This window comes from Xenopus tropicalis, chromosome 2, assembly GCF_000004195.4.
Source record: "Xenopus tropicalis strain Nigerian chromosome 2, UCB_Xtro_10.0, whole genome shotgun sequence".
NCBI lineage: Eukaryota > Metazoa > Chordata > Amphibia > Anura > Pipidae > Xenopus > Xenopus tropicalis.
In genome coordinates, this window is record NC_030678.2 from 109519737 (window position 1) to 109539986 (window position 20250).

At 35.8% G+C, this 20250-nt stretch overlaps 1 protein-coding gene across 3 annotated transcripts; it reads right to left on the reverse strand.

Moving 5' to 3' along the window:
- Positions 1–323: 323 nt before the first annotated feature.
- Positions 324–19592, reverse strand: slc5a7 (solute carrier family 5 (sodium/choline cotransporter), member 7). 3 transcript variants are annotated; one of them, XM_004911777.4, is made up of 9 exons: positions 19252–19592; positions 17698–17914; positions 16889–17002; positions 14620–14775; positions 10444–10592; positions 8049–8192; positions 6210–6363; positions 3859–4076; positions 324–2820 (listed from the first exon to the last, which is right to left on the reverse strand). In XM_004911777.4, the coding sequence occupies exons 2-9, from the start codon at positions 17873–17875 to the stop codon at positions 2191–2193; spliced, it is 1743 nt and encodes a 580-aa protein (XP_004911834.1). In that variant the 5' UTR covers positions 17876–17914; positions 19252–19592; the 3' UTR covers positions 324–2190. The 3 variants fall into 3 exon arrangements, with proteins under 3 accessions (XP_004911834.1, XP_002937709.1, XP_012813118.1); XM_002937663.5 differs by lacking the exon at positions 19252–19592 and adding an exon at positions 18572–19173; XM_012957664.2 differs by lacking the exon at positions 19252–19592 and adding an exon at positions 18172–18550.
- Positions 19593–20250: the final 658 nt, after the last annotated feature.

The window sequence follows — 20250 nt, forward strand, 5'->3', positions numbered from 1 at the left end:
GTTATTTGTCTTAAAAAAAGTAGTCCAAGAACACAGTTATAGATGTAACTTTTTGGGGTCCTTGGAAAAGAGTGAAACCAACAGACTATTATACTGCATTTCCATATTAAATATCCAATGCAATATTTGTCAACTGTGGCAATATTTTACTATATATTTTTTATTTATCTCATTGTAAAATGCTGTGTAATGTAGATAAAGGATAAAATATAAAGAAGTGCAAGAGCAATCGACGAACTGCTTATATTTATTACATCCGAGAAAGATATTCTTAAAACGTTTGGTTTTGTTATAATGAACAAAGACTTAAATTAATAACAGAATCCATAAAAAATAATTTTATTTGTTGAGGGCATTGTACCTAAGGGAGTTTTAAAGTTTGAGTTACAGTGCAGTAATTAAAGTGGCCATTTGCTGAATGGAAGCCCTATACATAGAATATGGGGTATAATGTAACATACATACTTTCAAGCTTTGAGTGCAGTTACCCCAAACTTGGTATTTAGAGCCCTCACCACATGGCAGCCACAAACAGGGCTAGACTACACTGCCCCTCATTCGTGTCTCAAAAACACCCACTGTTAAGAACCCTAGAAGTTAAAAAACCTCATCTGCTGTTTGTGGGAATTTAGAAAGAATGTTCTATCATAATTATAGAAAACATACTTTTTACCTTTGTTTTAAATATGCAATATCTATGATTTTTGTTAAAGTATTTTTGCACTGGACAGGCCAAAAACCTAAAACTGAAAGTCACATTCAATTGTTCATAGGAACTTTTCAGTTAACTGCTGATATGTTTTCACTGGACTCCGATGAACAGGAAGTAGAATGTGACTACTTTCACTTTCAGATTTTGCTCTGTTTTATGCAAGAAATGACAAAAACCATAAACATTTCATAATTAAAACAACAGGCAAAGTATGTTTATCACAAGCCCTGTTCATGAAATAATGTTGAAAAAGGGGTCTACTGTCCCGTTAAAATCGTATCAAGTAATAACTGTCACAGTAGAAACAAATTGTGCATTGCTGACCAAGCACACCCATTCAAAACTATTGCTCTTCAAGGGAATTAGTCAGTCTGCATTGTAATATAATTTGTTTAGAAAACGTGATAGCCCAAAATAATTTTTGGTTTTGTTGTAGCTGTTCATGTTCAATAGTAGTGTTTGGTTTTTTTACCTGTTGATGTAGGTCCACCTTCTCTGTGACACAATTCATTCAGTTCAGTTTTAACATTATTTGCACAGCAGAAATACCTCAGTGCAGCGAAGGTTAAAAGATTCTATGAATAATGCATAATGAAAGACTTTTTAACATCTGTTGTGTGTAAACCCTAATGTAAATTTGCAACAAATTGCAATTTAGATGACAAAATGAGTAGCAGGTTGGCTCACTTGGAATATTTGTTGACTCTCCTCCTATGTTGCAGTTTAGCTTGGGCTTGCAGCTGCCCTGCTGCATCTTTGGGTTTGTTTCATTATAATTAGTAATAGAAATAACAAAAGTCTCTTGTCCTTTGCCATTTACTGTTCTTAAGCAGTTTATAGACACTTAAAAAGCAGACATTTCTTTTGTTGTTGAGACCACTCAAATCCAACTTGTGACCTTTCAGCTTTTGTTGAACTACAAATCAATGGCTGATATTAATAACATGATTATGAATGAGTGTTGATACCAACAAACCGTAACATTTTAAAATTAGTGCAAAAACGCTGGTGTTAGTAAATTATATAAAAATAAAGTTAAAATGGCAATTGTTTTGCACTTCCACTTACAAAATAAAACTATTTGATTATTTTGCCTGTATAATATTCATATACTATATACTAATATATACATACATACACAAGAGGTAATATACCTGGTTTGGATTGTGATGTTATTAAATTCTGACTGGATGTAGACTTCTTTACTAACCTACTTTTAAGATTTATTGCTACATCAGTTAGCAAAATCAAACAGACAACAAAATAAGACATCCAACCATTAGGTAAGACCATCTGTGCCAGGGGCCAAACAGTGCAGAATAAGATGTTAAATTATCAAAGACTGACTTCAGAGAAGCCTGCTCTGAATTGTGCAATGGAAATAGTTTTGTAAAAACACATATTTGGGATAAAAAGCTGCTTACCCCTTGTGTATCATTGTACACATTTTTCATTGCAATAGTTTTGTCGTGGCTATATCACAGTTCTTTGTTTTCAGAGTCAGGAGATTCTGGGCTTGATTCTAAGTCACTGATTGCTTCTTTGTTGGTGAATGTGGAAGGTAGAGATAGGCTTTGCCTTGGTTTCACTGGTGCCAACTCCGACAAAACAATGTTATCGCTTTTTACAAGAGTTGTCTTGTCCATGTTTTCTTCACTGTGTTTGGCCACCACAGCATTTAGAAAGTCAAACTTTGGTGATAATATTCCCTTTTCAAAAAGATATCTTGCTAGGTAAGAGAAAGCTATGTTGGCTAGAAAAGAAGCCACCATGGAAAGAGTTTTAAATGGGAATCGTTGCAAATACATGTCATTTTTATCAGCATAGCAGCCAGGATAGCAGATGAAAGCCTGCAAGTGTAGGTATGGTTCACCTCCGCTTATCCTTAATAAAGCCCCAAAAACATATCCTGCGACAGAGCCATATGTGTTGGTCCCTTTGATGAAGAGTACACAAAGTAATTGTGGGAAAATGATAATGTAGACAAGATCGGAGCTAAGGTACCAAAGTCCATACACTGATTTAGCCAGAAGTGCCATAGCAGTAGCTGCTGCGCCAAATATAAACACTGTTATCCTCATGACCCAGACAATTTCCTTCTCTGATGCCTGAAAAATATAATTATTTATTTCAATAACATAGCAACAAAGTAATTTAGGTTGAAACAGGTCCATCATGTTTAACCTTTGAACTGTATGAGAGGTAAAAAGGCCTATTTAACTTCTTGTTTTTGATTGTAATGTTTTTCTAGAATCTGTATAATGTGTAATCAGTTATAATGTATTATAAGTATTCTGCCTTTTGCATTTCTCAAAGTCCAGGCCTTTTACCCATATGTTCTGCCCATTATCTAAATGACTTTGTAATATAATACAGAGGGGGTAATTTTTAAAGTGAAAGGCCGGGTGCAAAATAAAAATGGGAGCACCTTAAACCCTGTCCTGCCCTTTTAATAATTGCCTCTGAAAAAACGTTGTCTACTGCACGCCAATGAATAACAACACTTCCCGCTGTCAGTGGGGAGAGGGTTGGTGCTTTTATGTCACTTAATCCTCCTGCACTTGTGGCAGGGGCCATAGTTAATGACCACTACTACCTTCTACTGTGCTAACAGGGTAAGAGTATGCTTCCTTTTCACTTTTTCTGATCAACTAAAAACACCTACATTAACCAAAAACTGATTTTCTTCTCAACTTTTTGCATTTTGTTTAGGAATTGTAACATAGGATACAGATTTATGTATGCAATTATAATTTTTTTCATATAGGTGTTTCCAGCAGCTGGTCAACATTACAGAGAAGCTTAGACCAAGTGTTGGCGACTTCTCTCTTTGTTCATATACAGATTGTATCTTAATATTTCTTCTAGCTGTCATTCAGCCTTAAGAGCAAGGAGTTCCTTACAGATGTATCGTAATATACCAATAAGCAATGTGGGACATATGTATCAGCCTTGATGTGCACATATGCTTACATATTTTGGCCAAAGTATGATAGTAATAAAATAATTTATTACAATTATTTATAAAGGATGAACATGTGTTCTGGCAACCAGTCTCCTTTTTTGAGTGTAAATAATTATTTTGTCAGTAATTAACTGACACAAATTGTTTAGCATAGTGTCAAGTAAAATTTGGAGAGACTTACGTTTTGCCTGAATGAGAGCTGATATATATTCCGAGCAAACATGGAACTAGCAGATAGGATGGAGGAGTCAGCTGATGACATCACAGCAGCAGATACAGCACCAAGCCCAAAGAATGAGATATAGGGAGGACACAAATACTGTAGTACAATAGGAAGTATCATATCTGCTTCTTCATTCATCTGTGGATCATCATGCTCATATGAAGTCTGGTTCCAATCTAAAAATATAAAACAAGCTTGAAAACTCTCATTCTAATTTCACGCATACAATTAAGAAACAATCCCATTCATTTTTGGTCTGTTTACTGATGTTCTGTTTGAGCGTTCAGATTTCAGCATACCCTAATGTTTAATGCGACAATGCACCCATAGATAGAAAGCCCTGTATGTGTAGTACATTTGCAAAATAATAGTCATGGCCTTTAGAATGCATACAGAATGTTTCCATATTTCCCTCTGAATTCACCTTTCAACCAATAGCCTAAAAATCACATTCGTAGTAAATTTGTCTTAACCTGTCAAATAGTGAAAATGCATTTAAATTCACAAGCCCAACAAGTTCAGCATTGGTCAGATAACATTTATATTGATCTAGAGGAAGGTCTGTTAACAACAGCAAAATCAATTACAAAATAAAAATCAAAAGCAAGCTAATTTTATCACAAATATGAAATCTAAACATGGCAATTACATTTATTCCATTATCAATAACCTCAAACATGTTCAGTTCCTAAAAACCCTTCCAATAAATACTTAAATGTCTGAGGCAACAGATTGCTATCATGACAGTAATGAAATCAACCCTTTTCCGTTCCTGATTCAATGCAGAAATCCTCTCCTCTAGTCAATACAAACTTATCACAGTTATTTTTATACAGATGGTTGTCGCTGCAAAGGCCTATTAGCCTTTTGTCATGAAGGTAGTTTGTTTTCTAGATCCCTAGATAACAGAAATTTCGCTCTGAACTAGCAATGCCCCCCCCCCTTGACCCGCTGTGACACTAGAGTTCTAAGCGCAGAACAGGATAGGGGGTGGCATTGGGGCTACTGCCTCAAGCAGAATATATACCAGTATGAATATCAGTATATGATAGTACTACTGTTATGATACACTCAATATTCTATTCCACATTTTTCCAGTAATTTTTGTCTATACTTTTACAATATGCCTTTAAGAAAGTACAAAGGCACAAGAATATAATAAGGCAGTTTGACACTCACTATAATCTGTCTGTGTCAAAAAAAAAAAATCTTTATGTTTAATACTTCTGTTTTTTGGTATAAATATGCAGAGTTTGAGATACAAATTATCGTTCATTTTTATTATGTCACATTTAAAGAAGCTATATTTATCAAATACGTTCATCAAAGAATAGCCAGATTAGCATTCTATGAGCAATATCCTTTCCAAAGGAATACCATAGAATGATGTTTAATATACAAATAGACAGAGAACACGGTAACATTGATTAAAACCCACCATATTTATGATTTACTGGCACCAATCTGTTTGTGCACAGAATCAACATAACAAAGCAATCATTAATAAAAAAAAGCCAAACTTTCTAAAAACTCATTATATACCCTGTGTGCATTATTTAACAAGCAGGAAATCGATCAGCATATTAGTAGATCCAGTTAATTAAAAAGCATGGAAAATTTATAGATAAAAGTAAACGCTTTTCATGTTTTCATACCAAATAACAACACACAACAAAACACCTACACCTAGGGGCACATTTACTAACCCACGAACGGGCCGAATGCGTCCGATTGCGTTTTTTTCGTAATGATCGGTATTTTGCGATTTTTTCGTATTTTTTGCGATTTTTTCGGCGTCTTTACGATTTTTGCGCAAAAACGCGAGTTTTTCGTAGCCATTACGAAAGTTGCGCAAAGTCGCGATTTTTTCGTAGCGTTAAAACTTGCGCGCAAAGTCGCGCCTTTTAAGTTTTAACGCTACGAAAAAGGCGCGACTTTGCTCGCAAGTTTTAACCCTATGAAAAAATCGCGACTTTGCGCAACTTTCGTAATGGCTACGAAAAACTAGCGTTTTTTCGCAAAAATCGTAAAGACGCCGAAAAAATCGCAAAAAATACGAAAAAGTCGCAAAACGTTCGTTTCCAATCAGAATTTTTCCAATTCGGATTCGAAAATCGTGTCTTAGTAAATCAGCCCCCTAATATGCTAGTTATATTAGGGTAAAATCTGTAAATATGCCGTATACCTAATATTCCAGTTTCAGTATTCAGAAACTACAGGGTAATCTCATAAAAGAAGCATCATTATTGGTTCCCCAGTTATATATCTAATTAGAATCAATATGGAAAACAGGTCTACATGTTACATACCTGTAGATGCTCCTATAGCTCCAATTAGCACTGAAGGAATAGCCATGACCAGGCATCCAAATGCAGCTAAAAATGAGAGAACTTGAGCATATGTAGCAGAAGAGGCAGAAAGAACCCTCTGGAAATAAGCCTGCCAAGGGATACCTCCAAGCATCTGCAAATAAAACATACAATTCATACTGCACATGAATAACAGATCATTAAAAATTGTACTCAAGAAACACTAGTGGTATTTTATGTTTAGACTTTGATATAAAACATTTTAATACATTATATAAATACAAAATGCATGAGAATATTCTCAAAAAACATTATTTCATAAAGTTATAGAAATTATATAAATATACAAGGACTGTTGAACATTATTAATTTGAATCCTCCCTTCCTCCCCCCCATTCTGTTAATAAAAGTTGCAACTATATAAATACAAATATATGATGCTATGGTTTTAGCACTGCTTTTAGCACTTAGGGGGAACCTTAAATGCTCTGTTAGTCAGCACTCTAGACAGACAACTCTACAATCTAAACCTATGGTACTTCCACCCCTGGTGACTACTCCAGTCTAGATAAGAGTAAAAAGTTCTATACTAAAAGGTGAAGCATCTTTCCCTGGTATGTTTTTCTCATCTGCATTTAGGATTTAAATCAAAGTTAAATAGGTTGGGCCCATTTTGGTACATTGCTTTTGCAGCATTAAAAGGTCACTAAGCTTAAACTCCTGTTTGCCTCATGTTTTTCAGCTACAGCTCTCACATCTAAAATGACTCTAAACAGCCCCCAGAATAACATATCTTTTTCTGTGCAGCAGTTTTACTCTGCCCCTTTTTGCTTTCTGAGTACTCCTCTCTCCGGCAATAAAGACCTCAAAGAGTTGCCTACTGGGCATGCTCACTGCCTCTGCTCCAGTTAAAATCAATCAGGCATGCTCAGTAGTCACCTCTTTGAGGTTTTTATTGCCAGAGAGAGAAGGAGTACTCAGAAAGCAAAAAGGGGCATAGATGCACGATAGACAAGGAAGTAACAAAAAGAACTGTAATTAAAAAATAAAGCTGAATGCAGGATGAAAGTATGTCATTCTGGGGGCTGTACAAACTAATTTTAGAGATTATTCTTTAACAGCAGATGAGAAATTATTCAGAATGTAGCGCATTGCCATACTATAACTTATCATTATGTGAAAAAATGCTTAACATGGAAGAAATAGTCTACATTAAACAGTGATACAAAGAGGGCTACAAGAGGCACTCTCCAAGGTACTAACAAATAACCATAAAGGCTTTTTGTTGACTGGTGTTTGTTCATATGATGGTCCGTGTAACTACTAACTGTGATCTGAATTTGTTTAGTTCTTTATTCCTACATTTCCTGTCATAAAACAAAAACAAGAGAGGACTGCATGCAAGATCATAAAGTGACTGTATATATTTTCAAATAGTAAATCATCCGCCACCCCAAAAAAATTCTCCACTATATGTATATCCACTATATGTATAATATTAAACATTATTCTCAGACATAAATGACAATATTTGATGTATAAAGTCATGTTTCCTCCAGTGGATGTGCTTACTAGCAGAGCCTGAACTATTGATGGGAGTAACAATAGTATTTTTGCAAGAATAGCACCATATTTAGTGCTTATCTTGCAAAAATTATACTGTTTATCACAGTTATCCCACACCCCCTTTGAGGGTCCATTATTCCAGATGTGATATGGGACTTTCTGTACTTCACCTTATTGTATCTAAAGTTATATGATATGTCCAAAGAATCTCAAATGCAATTAATTGCTGATAACTCCCCATAAACTGTATTACATGAATTAAATATTGCTTACCAATAACAAGAAGCTGTCAAGCCAATTCCAGGCATCAGCGGCCCTTATGTCGCCGAGCCATGGCTTCTGGTAGACTTCCTTCACTGCTGTCACTGTAATGTCTGTAACTGCTGGATGAGTCATGGCAAAGGGTACGCTGATCCACTACATGATAAGATAAAGAGCCATCTAGTGAAATATTTATTATTCTGCTAGTCTGACAATGTTTTCAGCTTTAAACAGTAAAACAAAGAGAAAATACTTCACAAACAAACCCTCAAAATAGTTTCATGCATATTCCAAAAAATCCTAGAATATCAAAAAAGAAATATAATAAAAAATATTTTGTATAATTGATCTAGTTTATTATATTTATGCATATTATGATTTTACTCTCCAATTCATACTGCCTTGCCAGTGCTTTCAGTGATCCGACAAGGCCAATTCTTGCTCTTGACTCTTTTGAGTAATGTTTTAAAATGGGAAAAATAAAATTTCTTACCTCTAAATGCAACAGCTACCCTTTGTAAACTAATTAGATTAGCTCTGAATATTTTACTCATTCAAACATAAACTTCACTTGCACCAAAGGGACCAAAAATAGTGCCTTCTAGTATAATTTCTCTTAATATTTAACATAGTAACATAGTAAGTTGGGTTGAAAAAAGACGTACGTCCATCACGTTCAACCACAATGCCTATATATAACCTGTCTAACTGCTATTTGATGATCTTGATGATAAATAGCTGAATATTACTGGCAATTAATAACTGTGTGTATCATTATTAATTGCCAGTAATGTTCAGCTGTTTATCATCAAGATCAAATTTCAAGAGAACAATTAAATCTAGAGACCAAATTATATTGTCTTAATTACACAGCAAATTATAAGCTTCACTTCCTCAAATGCATAATGATATATGTATATCAGTAGTGAATCCTCGCTACCATTAATCTACTTGTACCCTACTGTATACAATCCAAACAGTTCTGCATGGTTTTTTTTATTTGCATTCCACTTGTCCAACTAGAAAATATTACATTTGTCACCACTCTAAATTATTGTAGCCTTTGATTCAAAATAAAATTAGCTGTTTCCCATCCCTGATTTTACAATATTAACAATAATCCCCTGCATGGTTATATGCAAACGCCTGGTTCCCACTCTACTCAGTGGGTGAACCGCTTCAGTAATGCGCTGTTTGCAGAAAAGGGAAAGCACTTACCAGTTATATATATATCGCCAGGGTGCATCGCCCTGAACCTGTAGCTAAGGGTGAAGACAAAATCAACATGCAAGATGAGCAAGCACGCTTGAAGCCGACCAGCATCAAAGGTTAAAACTAATGTTTGTTTCAAGTTATTAAAACAAAATCGCCTAACGCGTTGTGTGTCAAAAATCACGAAATAATAGGTTTAACTAATATTTATTTCATATAAATAAAACAAATTGATTAACGCGTTTCATGTACAAAGACACATAATCATATGCTTAAAGGAGAACTAAAGCTTAACTAAATATATAGGCTAGAAATGTTGTACATTATGTTTTGGGCTTCTATACCAGCCCAAGGCAATCACAGCCCTTTAGCAGGGAAGATCTGTGTCTTTAAAAATGCCCCAGTAGCTCCCCATCTTCTTCTCTGCTGATTCACTGCACATCCTCTGTGCTGCTGTCAGTTACTGAGCTTAGGGACTGACACAATTAACATCAGAATTTAATAACCAGCCCTGTAGCATCTGTTTAAGTGACAGGCCAACCTCATTTTCTGCTTGATAATTTGCAACGACCCCTAAGCTCAGCTTCTCAACAGCTGCCCTGAGCCCACTGAGTTGAGGAGCTCCTGTGACAACTATAAAGACCTATATCATTACTACTATAGAGATGCTGTTACTTTTGGCTAGGACAGTCAGTTTAGTATATAAAATTTCATTTTTAGAGTTTAGTTCTCCTTTAATCCTATGATTATGTGTCTTTGGACATGAATCATATTTAGAGATTTTGTTTTAATTATATGAAATAATCATTAGTTTCAAAACTGTAGGCGTGCTTGCTCATCTTGCATATTTGTAAATACAATAGACACAAACCTATATGTAAGCATATCTCAATATCCCTGTTTTTTTTTTTTTACTTTAAAGGGTAATCTAAACCTTCCATAAAATGTCCACTGTACCCCAAATAGATGACCTTACAAATATAAGAGAATGTTGTTGACCAAAGACCTGCAAGTCTCAAGCCATTTAACACTCTGGTTAACATATGTGAATCAATTTCAGATTTGGCTAGCAGAATAAATAAACCAAGCCCCTCCAAAGTTGTTTTTTATTTTACTTTCCCTTTCTAAAAACTCTTTAATCCAGTGTTTCCAGATCTTTCAAAAATAAACCAAAACATAAACATTCTGAACTTACCAACCCTATGAAGATGCAGAATAGTTGCACAACATCCGTGTATGCAACGGAGTAGAGTCCACCGACAAGTGTATAAAATGTGGCAATCAAAGCAGAGACTACTACAGAAATGTTGATGTCAATATCCACAATGACACTAATGGTGGCACCTAAAGGACAAATGGTATACATTACAAAGAAAATGTAGTAAATAAGTAATGGACACTGGAAACAGACATTTATTTAGCATATAACAAACTGCACGCATTGCATGTATTACACTGGTAGAACAGTCTAAGACCAAGGCTCCAAAATGGACAGTGTTTACCCAAAGTACAGTAGGTGGAACTTCTGAAGTATTGGTGCATAGCTGGGTGCCTTGTGAATCAAATTGACCCAATGTTTTCATTTTGTTGAAAAGTCTATATTATATTACATACATGCTTATTAGGCTAATGTCCCATGCAGAGATTAGTTGCCCTCGATATATCTCTACTTCAGAAAACTCAAGCAACGTGTAGGCCTTTCCACTGGCGGTTCCCTTACCGGTGAAAAGGCATTTAGGGGAGATTAATTACCCACCTAGCAGAGGTCTATTACAGGCAACTAATCTCTGCATGGGACATCAGCCTTAATATGCTTTATCTTCTTTTTATTTGACCTTGAGGGCATACAAATCTTTTTTTCAGTTCTCATTGTATTATTCTGATGAATATATAATGCTATACTGACTCCTTTTAGATACTTTTGTGTAAACCACATACAGTACGTAGCACTTACTGTCTGCCTAAAACATATACTAAAATGTGCTGATGTGATGACACAATGATTCTGTATAAAGAATAAAATGATTTTAAATTCTTTCACACAATTTAGCAAAGATGTTGCATACTACAGGAGTTATTTACAACGTGTTTTTTGCACTTTGCATCCTGCTCTGCATGCTAGATGTTCTTGGAAAGACTATTTCTTATCTCCCTTTCTCCTATTGTTGCTTTATTGTATCATTGAAAAAGTTATAGCAATTATAAGGGGGAATAAATATGGATGCAAATATTATGTAAGATATCTACAAAGCATTATTTATACATATGGACCAAAGATAGGGAAGAAATGTAAACCCCCAGCACTTGTCATAGACAATGTGCTTATACATTAAATTCCATCAGGCAGTTCCAGGTCATTGGCTTTGCATTTTTAGGTCATAGTCATAGGACTTCCACTTTGAACTGATTCTGAATGTGCCAAGCCATTTCTAGAAATGTTCACTAATGTACCCCTTTCTTTTGGTATGTTAGAATGATAGTTACAGCGTATGAATAGCTTTTGACTCCATGAAGAATTAGTGGTTTGCTGCTTTGTCTCATTCATAGGGCTAATCATCAACAGAAAGTAAACAACCCACCTTCTGTGTCACATCTAATCAGAGCCCTGTTGGAAATTAGAGTAAATTAAGTTTATTAGAGCTAATGAAGACTGGCCAGAAGCAGGAGCAGTGCTTAGCAGCTCATCAGACTACCTGGGGCTAGATCACTTGAATCAATTTAAAGTGGATTCCTTACAGGGGTAAATTAGTACAAAACTAATTTACATGTCTTTAATTGGTAATGCACAATGGGATTTAAATTGCAGGAAACACTCATAAACAACATTGGAATTATATATCATTTTTCATTTTCCCTGTTAGATTTGTTATATTTTTCTTGTAAGTATGCCTCTCTTATCTGGTCACCTCAGTAACAATTTGAAGGGCCACTATGTTCTTTAGGAACCAAAACATTCCTATGCTGCAGTATTCTATGCACCAGAAAGCCAGCCAGTACTGCATTTCCCACATTGCCTTGCATACTTCTGGTATTCTCCCATCTTGAGAATACCTCAACTGGAGAATTGATAATTGGAGAACCAAATGGGGGGAATGGGGTGCTGACTACTAATAGTTGGTAGTAAATGGAGGTAATATACAGACATTACTTTTTAAAAACAATTACATTATTATTATTATTATTTATATAGCGCTATCATTCCCCACAGCAAATTTCTCGAATTTGTGATACAAACTTGAAAAAAAACAGGAATCTTGAATTGAAAATAATAATAATGATTTTACTTTGCCTCGGACAACTCCCATTGACGTCTATAGCATTACATTTTCTTTTATTATGCAAAAAATTATTGTTGTGTGGACCTTAGTGTTTGGGTCATGGGCAAATGAGTAAACTGGTTAGGATGACTGTATTACAAGCATCCTGAGAATACATGATTGTCATGTGCCTGACTTGAACAGGGTGGAGCCAGGAGTTTAGAATTCATGGTCAAAGACTTGTATCTGTTAGGCCACACCTAGCCACCACTTTGGCTCTTTCTTGATCAATATAATCCCTCCCATTTCCAATGCTGGCTGGCTTATTGCAGTCACTGGGTTTGTTTCGTGCAATTAACAGTATATTGTTCTGATTTTGTTTTCTTGCCCTCTATGTTGTCCTTCTTCTAAATTTATTATTTATTTTTGTACTTTTCATCATAAGCTACTCCATTAATTATGAAATATAATTTCTTGCATTTATATTTAACAAAACAACGAAAACAAGTAGTAAATGTATGCACTAACCAACTTGTCAAGTGTTAATGCAAAGAGCTTTTTAGAATTCACTGCAATTACCTGGTTTATTTATATATATTTGGAATGGAGAACTGTATATTTTGAAGAATTGTCTTAGTAATGCTGTAACCGAGGAAATATCATAATACATGCCCAGCATGAATGCTTGCATAACCAAAAGTGAATGTTTGTCGACCCTGCTGATCCAATGAGGAAATGACTAAACATATACTCTTTTTAACAGTTTGCAATACAAAATTTGTTTTAAGATTTCACATTGCATTGCTTAAGAAAGATAGCCTCAGGGTTATAATGGAGAGTAGTCTGCATGGGGTAATCCTCTAACATCAAAGATACAGGAATACAGAGTAGAAAAGTTTCCACAAACCTCTAGTTATAGAATTTAGGGCCCTGTTTATAAATGATAGATGCAGGAGATCAAAGTAGGAGCATTTCCCTGTTCTTGTTTATGTGAGTATTTAAGGAGTGTCAAGTAGATTTATTACATATCAAAGGAAAAGTGAATATTTGTTTATTAGAACAGAAACAGCAAATGTAACTGAAAAACCATAACTATAGTATTGCTCCAATATTTTAGTAGCAGTGTAAAAATGGTGGTAATTATGTCCTCTCATATTGCAATTCTTATGTTTCCTTAGGAAATTAAGAATTTCACCAAGAGATTTCACCAGGAATAATTTGCACAAAATGTATTTTTATAAACATGCTATTAAAGTTTTTCGTTAATAGGGCTAAATAGGAAATAAAGTTGTTTTGAAATCTATTTAATAACAATATGGGTAATATTTTTCATAGTATATATAATGTTTAAGTAACTGAAATATAAGAAAATAAATAGGCTCTGGTTACTGTTACTAACGCAAAAGGCTTGTTTAATTGAACTGAACTATAAATGATATCTTTTGTGAACTGCTGTCATGTTTGGTTCTCCTCATTTTTCAACCTGCAGGCAGAATACAGATGAATCATGATATTTACTTCCCTTTACACTAAAAGCTTAGCTTCATTTCTATGGATAGGCTCTGCTCATTCTGACATGGGTCAATAATTAGAGTGAGGAATTGGCTTCTGGTGAAGCACTTTTAATTTACCATTTTGCTGAAACACTTTTAATTTACCCTGTAAGTGCTAACTTCTCAAGTTGGGGAAAAAGATACTGAAAGAAGGGAAATTGCTCAGCTCAGGGTCACATATAATTAGAATGCATGCTGAAGCTATAGCTTGAAAATGGTAATGAATTTAATAACATGTGACTCTATAATATGCATCATATGATATTATTTAGGGGTTACGCTACAATTGAAAGGTGCTGTTTATTACCATTAATGAAGAATGGTGGTGACATGGTGAAGAATACATTACTTAATCATCTTATCTTCCAAAAATATATCAAAAATTGATCCAAAAGAAGACAAAGATGGTAACTCAGCCTCAGAGGATAAAAACAAAACCCTTTCTGACCCCAGAACATTTTCCATGATAAATGTGGATATAATACAGTATATATAAGGAAACAACATGGTTAAAGAACCAAAGAAAGACACATCAAAGATCACAGAAATATAAAGCCTTACCTAATGCTGAGAGTATTGCTGCAGCCCAAAACATTTCTCCCATGAGAGCAGGTATGAAAAGTAACCCACCCATGCGCTTCCCATAGATCTGCTGGAATGGATCCAGCATGGTTACATAGCCCTTTGATCGCATGGGTTTGGCAAAAAACAGGCCACCTAAAATAAAATGTGGACAGCAAATTCAGTGTTGTCCCTCTCGATTATTACATTTTAGTAAAAAATCCTATTTACCTAAGGGAAATCTAGCATGCAAAACAAAGCAAAACCAGTTGCCATTTTTAGAAAACCTATAAGGTTGCCATACACAGGGGAATTACTTTATGTTTTTGACTTGCCCCAGATCCTGGTGTCAGTGGCACTTAAACAAGGTTAAATATATAGGCTCTTATAGACTGCAATGATTTACAGTCCCCCCACCATGTATAGTTTGAATGAATGAGGGTTAAGGATACGACCTCTGACCCTGCACAATTCTTTTAATTCTCTAAAATAGACATGGGCTGGGGAAAAGGGCATAGTTTACTAATTTTTTTATACTGAGCTGAATTGATTAAAAGCATTTTCTCCCGGACTTAACCCCTTTACAAAGTACTGTAGTTTAGGTGATCGAGGCTGCATCTGAACTGCATTTCCTTTGGATGCTCCCTTTGATAAACGGATTATGGGGCAGAAAGGAACTGATTGATTTTCTGCAATTCTTAAAATCCACTGTTTCAGTTGCTAAAAGCTTCTCAAACAAATCCATGATCCACATGTAAGGAAGCTGTATTGAATCCCATGCTAAAGAATTGTGGTGCCCTCAATTTTATGTTACATAATGACCTCCAATGTGCACCAATGGAGGTCACTGGCTAATGGTTTTTTTTACTTATCAACTCTGATCTGATTGGATCTTGATTGTTCTGCATTATTATGCACATAGCCCATGGAGTGGATCAGCATTAAACAGATTGGTTATAAAAGTACTAAACTGGCCACTCCCTGCTAGATATCTATGCCTATAAAAAAATATAAGCTCCATCATGTCAGTGGCTTAACTCTTGCACTGCCAAGTCTGATTTTAGTCTCCCTTTAAAAATGATTCCCCTTTTTTTACAGGTGCAGTGAAAGTCCTGTTGTCTCCTGTACACAGCTCCTTATGAACTGTACTCCCCAGGATCTGATGAGAAGAAGGAAGGCACTGTCTTTACTTCCTGGCTGAACTGGAAGAAAATTGAAAGCCGCTCCAGCTGCTTTCATGCATACCCATAAAATGAACTGTAGCCAGTGATAGGATTTGAAAACAGACATTTCAAATAAACTTCTTTTATTCACAAAAAAAGTGCGTCTGTGCAACTTGGCAGGTAGGTATTACGGCAGTAATAATGTTGATGGAAGCCTTTTTGAAATACTCAACAAAACATAATTAAATAAATGTGAAAGGAAGTTAATATGTGTAGGGTTTAAAGCAACTACTTTTCCTTGTGTATAGTAAATATTTTTTAATCATGCTTTTTAAATACAGTCTTCTCAAAGAAATCCTAAAGCAAGATAATCCAATATAGAATGGGTGTGGCTGGAAACAGTGGAACCAATGTACTATCTATAATTTGTTTTTGTTAAAATACAGTACGATATAAGTAAGTGCATAGCTTGTGAACACATGTTGCGCCTGCTATATGTTCTTGCATTTATACATATGCATGGCAAGTGTCACGCTTGACCTCTGTGGCTACATTTTGCATAGACACTAATGCAACTACGCCTATTTTATTCATATCTGCATGGGGTTTTACTTTTAGCTATGCAGAATACCCTGACAAAGGCAATGAATATGGGAGCACCCACTTCTATGTATAATGCAGTATAGGCAAGGAAGGAATATTCAGTATTTCGGCAAAAAATAGGATAGATCTAATTTATTAATATGGTATATGTACATGCAGCAATTCTATTTTTTAATAATCAAAAATAACAATTCAATAAGTGAAAAATAATATTAATAATTTCAATCTTTCAACTGTAACAGCCATTGCTTTTATATCCATTTTCATTTTGTCTCCAGACTGGAATAAAGCTAGGCAGCGATCTTGAATATTTCAAAAGGTTACTTAAGTGCTGCTTCTCAAATGAGCCAGGTCTGGAGTATATTTAGTTATTAAATTAGTTGTGCATTAGTATTCCCATCTACCTTATCTTTGTATTGCTACACTCCTAACTGATTTAATGATATCCACAATTAGTTTTCACTGAGAAAAATATTGATACCCACGATTTGATTTTGGCTTACCGACAATCAGACTGAGGGAGTAGCCAATAGGTGCCTGCGCCCAAGCCAAGCCATAATCTGACACATAAACGGCTTCTGCTGTCCCGTTGATGTATCCTCCACCAACCCATGTTGCTAAATGAATTCAAAAACATTCTTTAAATGACACTATTACAAAAGTATACTATAAATTAGTGAATGGCAAAGAAAATTGATACTGGAATCAGCAAGAAAACACTGTAGTCAACAGAATTCTGGGAAGTATTTCAGAACCATGAAAGTATACAGGGTATAACATGTAAAATAGCAAACTGGTGATTATGACATGGCTCCAACCCTAGTATGTGGTATATCAGTTTATAAACATTTTATAAAACAAAAGAGAAATGTACAGATTATTTTAAACAAACAAAAACACTATGTTTAGTAACTGTCCTAACCAGGTATCTTGAAGTATTGTATGCATCAGCAACTGGTTAATAGTCTACTGAGAAATCAAATGTGTAACCAGAAATGTAACATTTAACAAAGATAAAGGCATTCCATTATCTGTCTTACTTAATATTCTATTATGCTGTCCTATTGAACATGTAGTCTTATACACTGAATAGTGTGACCAAGCTCTTTTGATTATGTTTCTTAATAGATTCTTGTAATCTTTACCACGGGCTGTGGAGCCTGACTTAACTTTTACTGGATTTTAAATACAACAGTAAAGCTTCTTTTTGGAATTTTGAGAAGTAGAGAATATAACAAGAAATACACACAACAAATCTTTGCCCTCTTTTTATTAAGGAAGGGTATATTCTCCAGCTATGGTAGGTACATACCGGTCATAGTGAATGCCCCTACGAGTAGCCCAATATCTCTGCCTCCCACAATAATTCCTTCTCGAGGATCTCCATCACCACGCGAGTTTTTCGTTCTCCAGGCAGCCCAGATACCCACAAAAAGGATAGCTAAGTAAAAAAGGATGATAGCCACTAGCCCCTCCACGTGGAAAGCCATATTCGCTGGGATATTAGCCTTGCTATTTCATCTGTGTCTCTGAAGAGGTAAAGTCATTATGCATATAATTAAAGAACAACACATCTTTGTTTGAACTGTTCAATGATAAAAGAATAAATGCACACCCAATTTTAAAATTACCACCCTGTGCCCAATGTGGGAGGCAATGCCATGTTGAACAAAAGGAAAAACTCCCAGCCAGTTTAAAAAGCAACCCCTGAATGTAATAATTTAAAATTCCATATACAGATCACAGTGCCTTTAGTGCATTTTCTGTCTGGGATAAATCAACTCACCTCTTAGCACAACGCACATCACACCTTTGCTGCCTTTGTTACAACAGGTAGATCTATAATCATTAGATTTACTTCCAGAAAGTCCAGCAGTCTCTGGTGTCCCTTCAGCATGACATATAGCTGCTGTCACTGCTCACAGACACACTGATTTTCCTAGATAGGGTGTGTCCCCATTCAATATAGTTCTCTGATTTTTAGTGGAAGGGTTATGCATCACCTATGCGGTAACTAATTAACTGTACACTATGCCTGAAGAATCTCAGAAAATTCTTCAAATCATTTCCTTGCACTTCAACTTTCTAAAAACATTTAATTGCTGTGAAAGTTTTCACAAGCAAATATTTTTCTTCTGAAGCAAATCTGCCTTTTCATCTAACACAGACACATGCATAGTACTCACATATCACACATTAGAAAGAAATATAGTCTTGCACTGTCCACTTGCTTCAGCTGCATCCAGATCCATGCTACCAGCCCCGGTCTCCTGCTCTGCCTGTAATGTGCACACTCCCTTCCTTCTAGGCAGGCACACACTTTCCCTGCTGTTTCTCAGCTCTCTCCGTTACACATCTCATTGAAGTAGAAAAGAATCCACCCACAGAGAACCTGCAATCTGCTTACTTCTCATGAAAGGGTGAAGAAGCCAGGCACAGGCAGTCAAAAGGCATAGGTAAATACCTCCTAAGGCACTTTGATTTCATTAAAGGCAGTAGACAAATAAAATGTAAAACAGCGCATGTGCATAGTGCACCATATGCTTAGAATTGCTAGTTGTTTAAACGATTAAGGGTAAAATGAAATGTTACTGCAAAGTAACATTCTTTTTTTTTCTAGGGCACTTCTGGAAGGAAAGTGTGCACAAAGATTCCAGCTCCATGCACAGAACTAATGAGCCTGCTGACTTTTGCTGATAGAAATCATTTTTTATAAAACTGAAAATATTTTAATCTATATCTTCATATACCTCTCCTCTAAATATACATGCCACTCATAGGAGTCTCCTTAGGAGTCTGTTAATTACACATATTTGTCTAGCAATCTTGTATTCATCCCCCAGAATGAGATGCCCCATACTCTTACTTGTTCAGTCCTTGTCAGGGTGTCAGGGTGTTGCTGCTGTACAAAGGTCCCTCCTCTCTTTCTAAAGCTGTTGTCCTCCTCCCAGATTCTATGAGCTGCCTTTGGTTTAATGAATTAAAAAAAAAAAAGTAATCTTCCTTTATGATGTTAACTCACTGCGCAATATAATATAATTCCTTATAAAGCAAGGTGGTAGTTCGTCAGAGCTCAGATGTTGAAACGTCAGAAGGTGGTAGTGATGAATGAGTAATTCCTGGTAGAAGAACTATTGGGGAGGATAAAAGGCATAAAAAAAGGACAAAATGGGGGTTTAAAAGGGTGGGGCATCAGAGGCTTAAAATAGCACAGTCTTCTCTCAGGACATGTACATCTCCTGTTTTATGACTTTTAATGGATCTGCTATTCATGACGCATGCTAGTACTGCAGCACACTCCTTCTGCCACCTTACTGATTGATGGACAATGTGGCTTTTTTTTTTTCTTTCTTTTTTGTGAATGGTTCTTCTTTGGTTGCACTTTTCAGATTAGCTTCTAAATTGGAGAGAGTGATTGTTACAGTGGTAAACAGATGGGGCGGGAGTGAAAGGAAGTGCAAAGGGCATTTTTTAACCTTATTCCTCTTTGCAGTATTGATACCAATAATGTAATGGACCTAACAGATATGATAATCTATAGCGGTTAACATTTATCTTGAGCATGACTGGCATTTCCTTTTTTTTCCTAAAAGGGCTGTCATGGGAGATCATATATGCAAACCACAAGCTGTAACCAAGTGATGAAGGAAACTAAGGGCTCTGGCACACGGGGGAGATTAGTCGCCCGCGATTAACTCCCTGTTCGCGGGCGACTAATCTCCCCGAGTTGCCTACCCCTGCCATCCCACCGGCGAACATGTAAGTCGCCGGCGGGATGGCAGACGCGGCGGCGCGATTTCGCGCAAATCGCCGAAAAAGACTCGCGAGGCTTTTTCGGCGATTTCCGCAAATCGCCCCGCCGCGT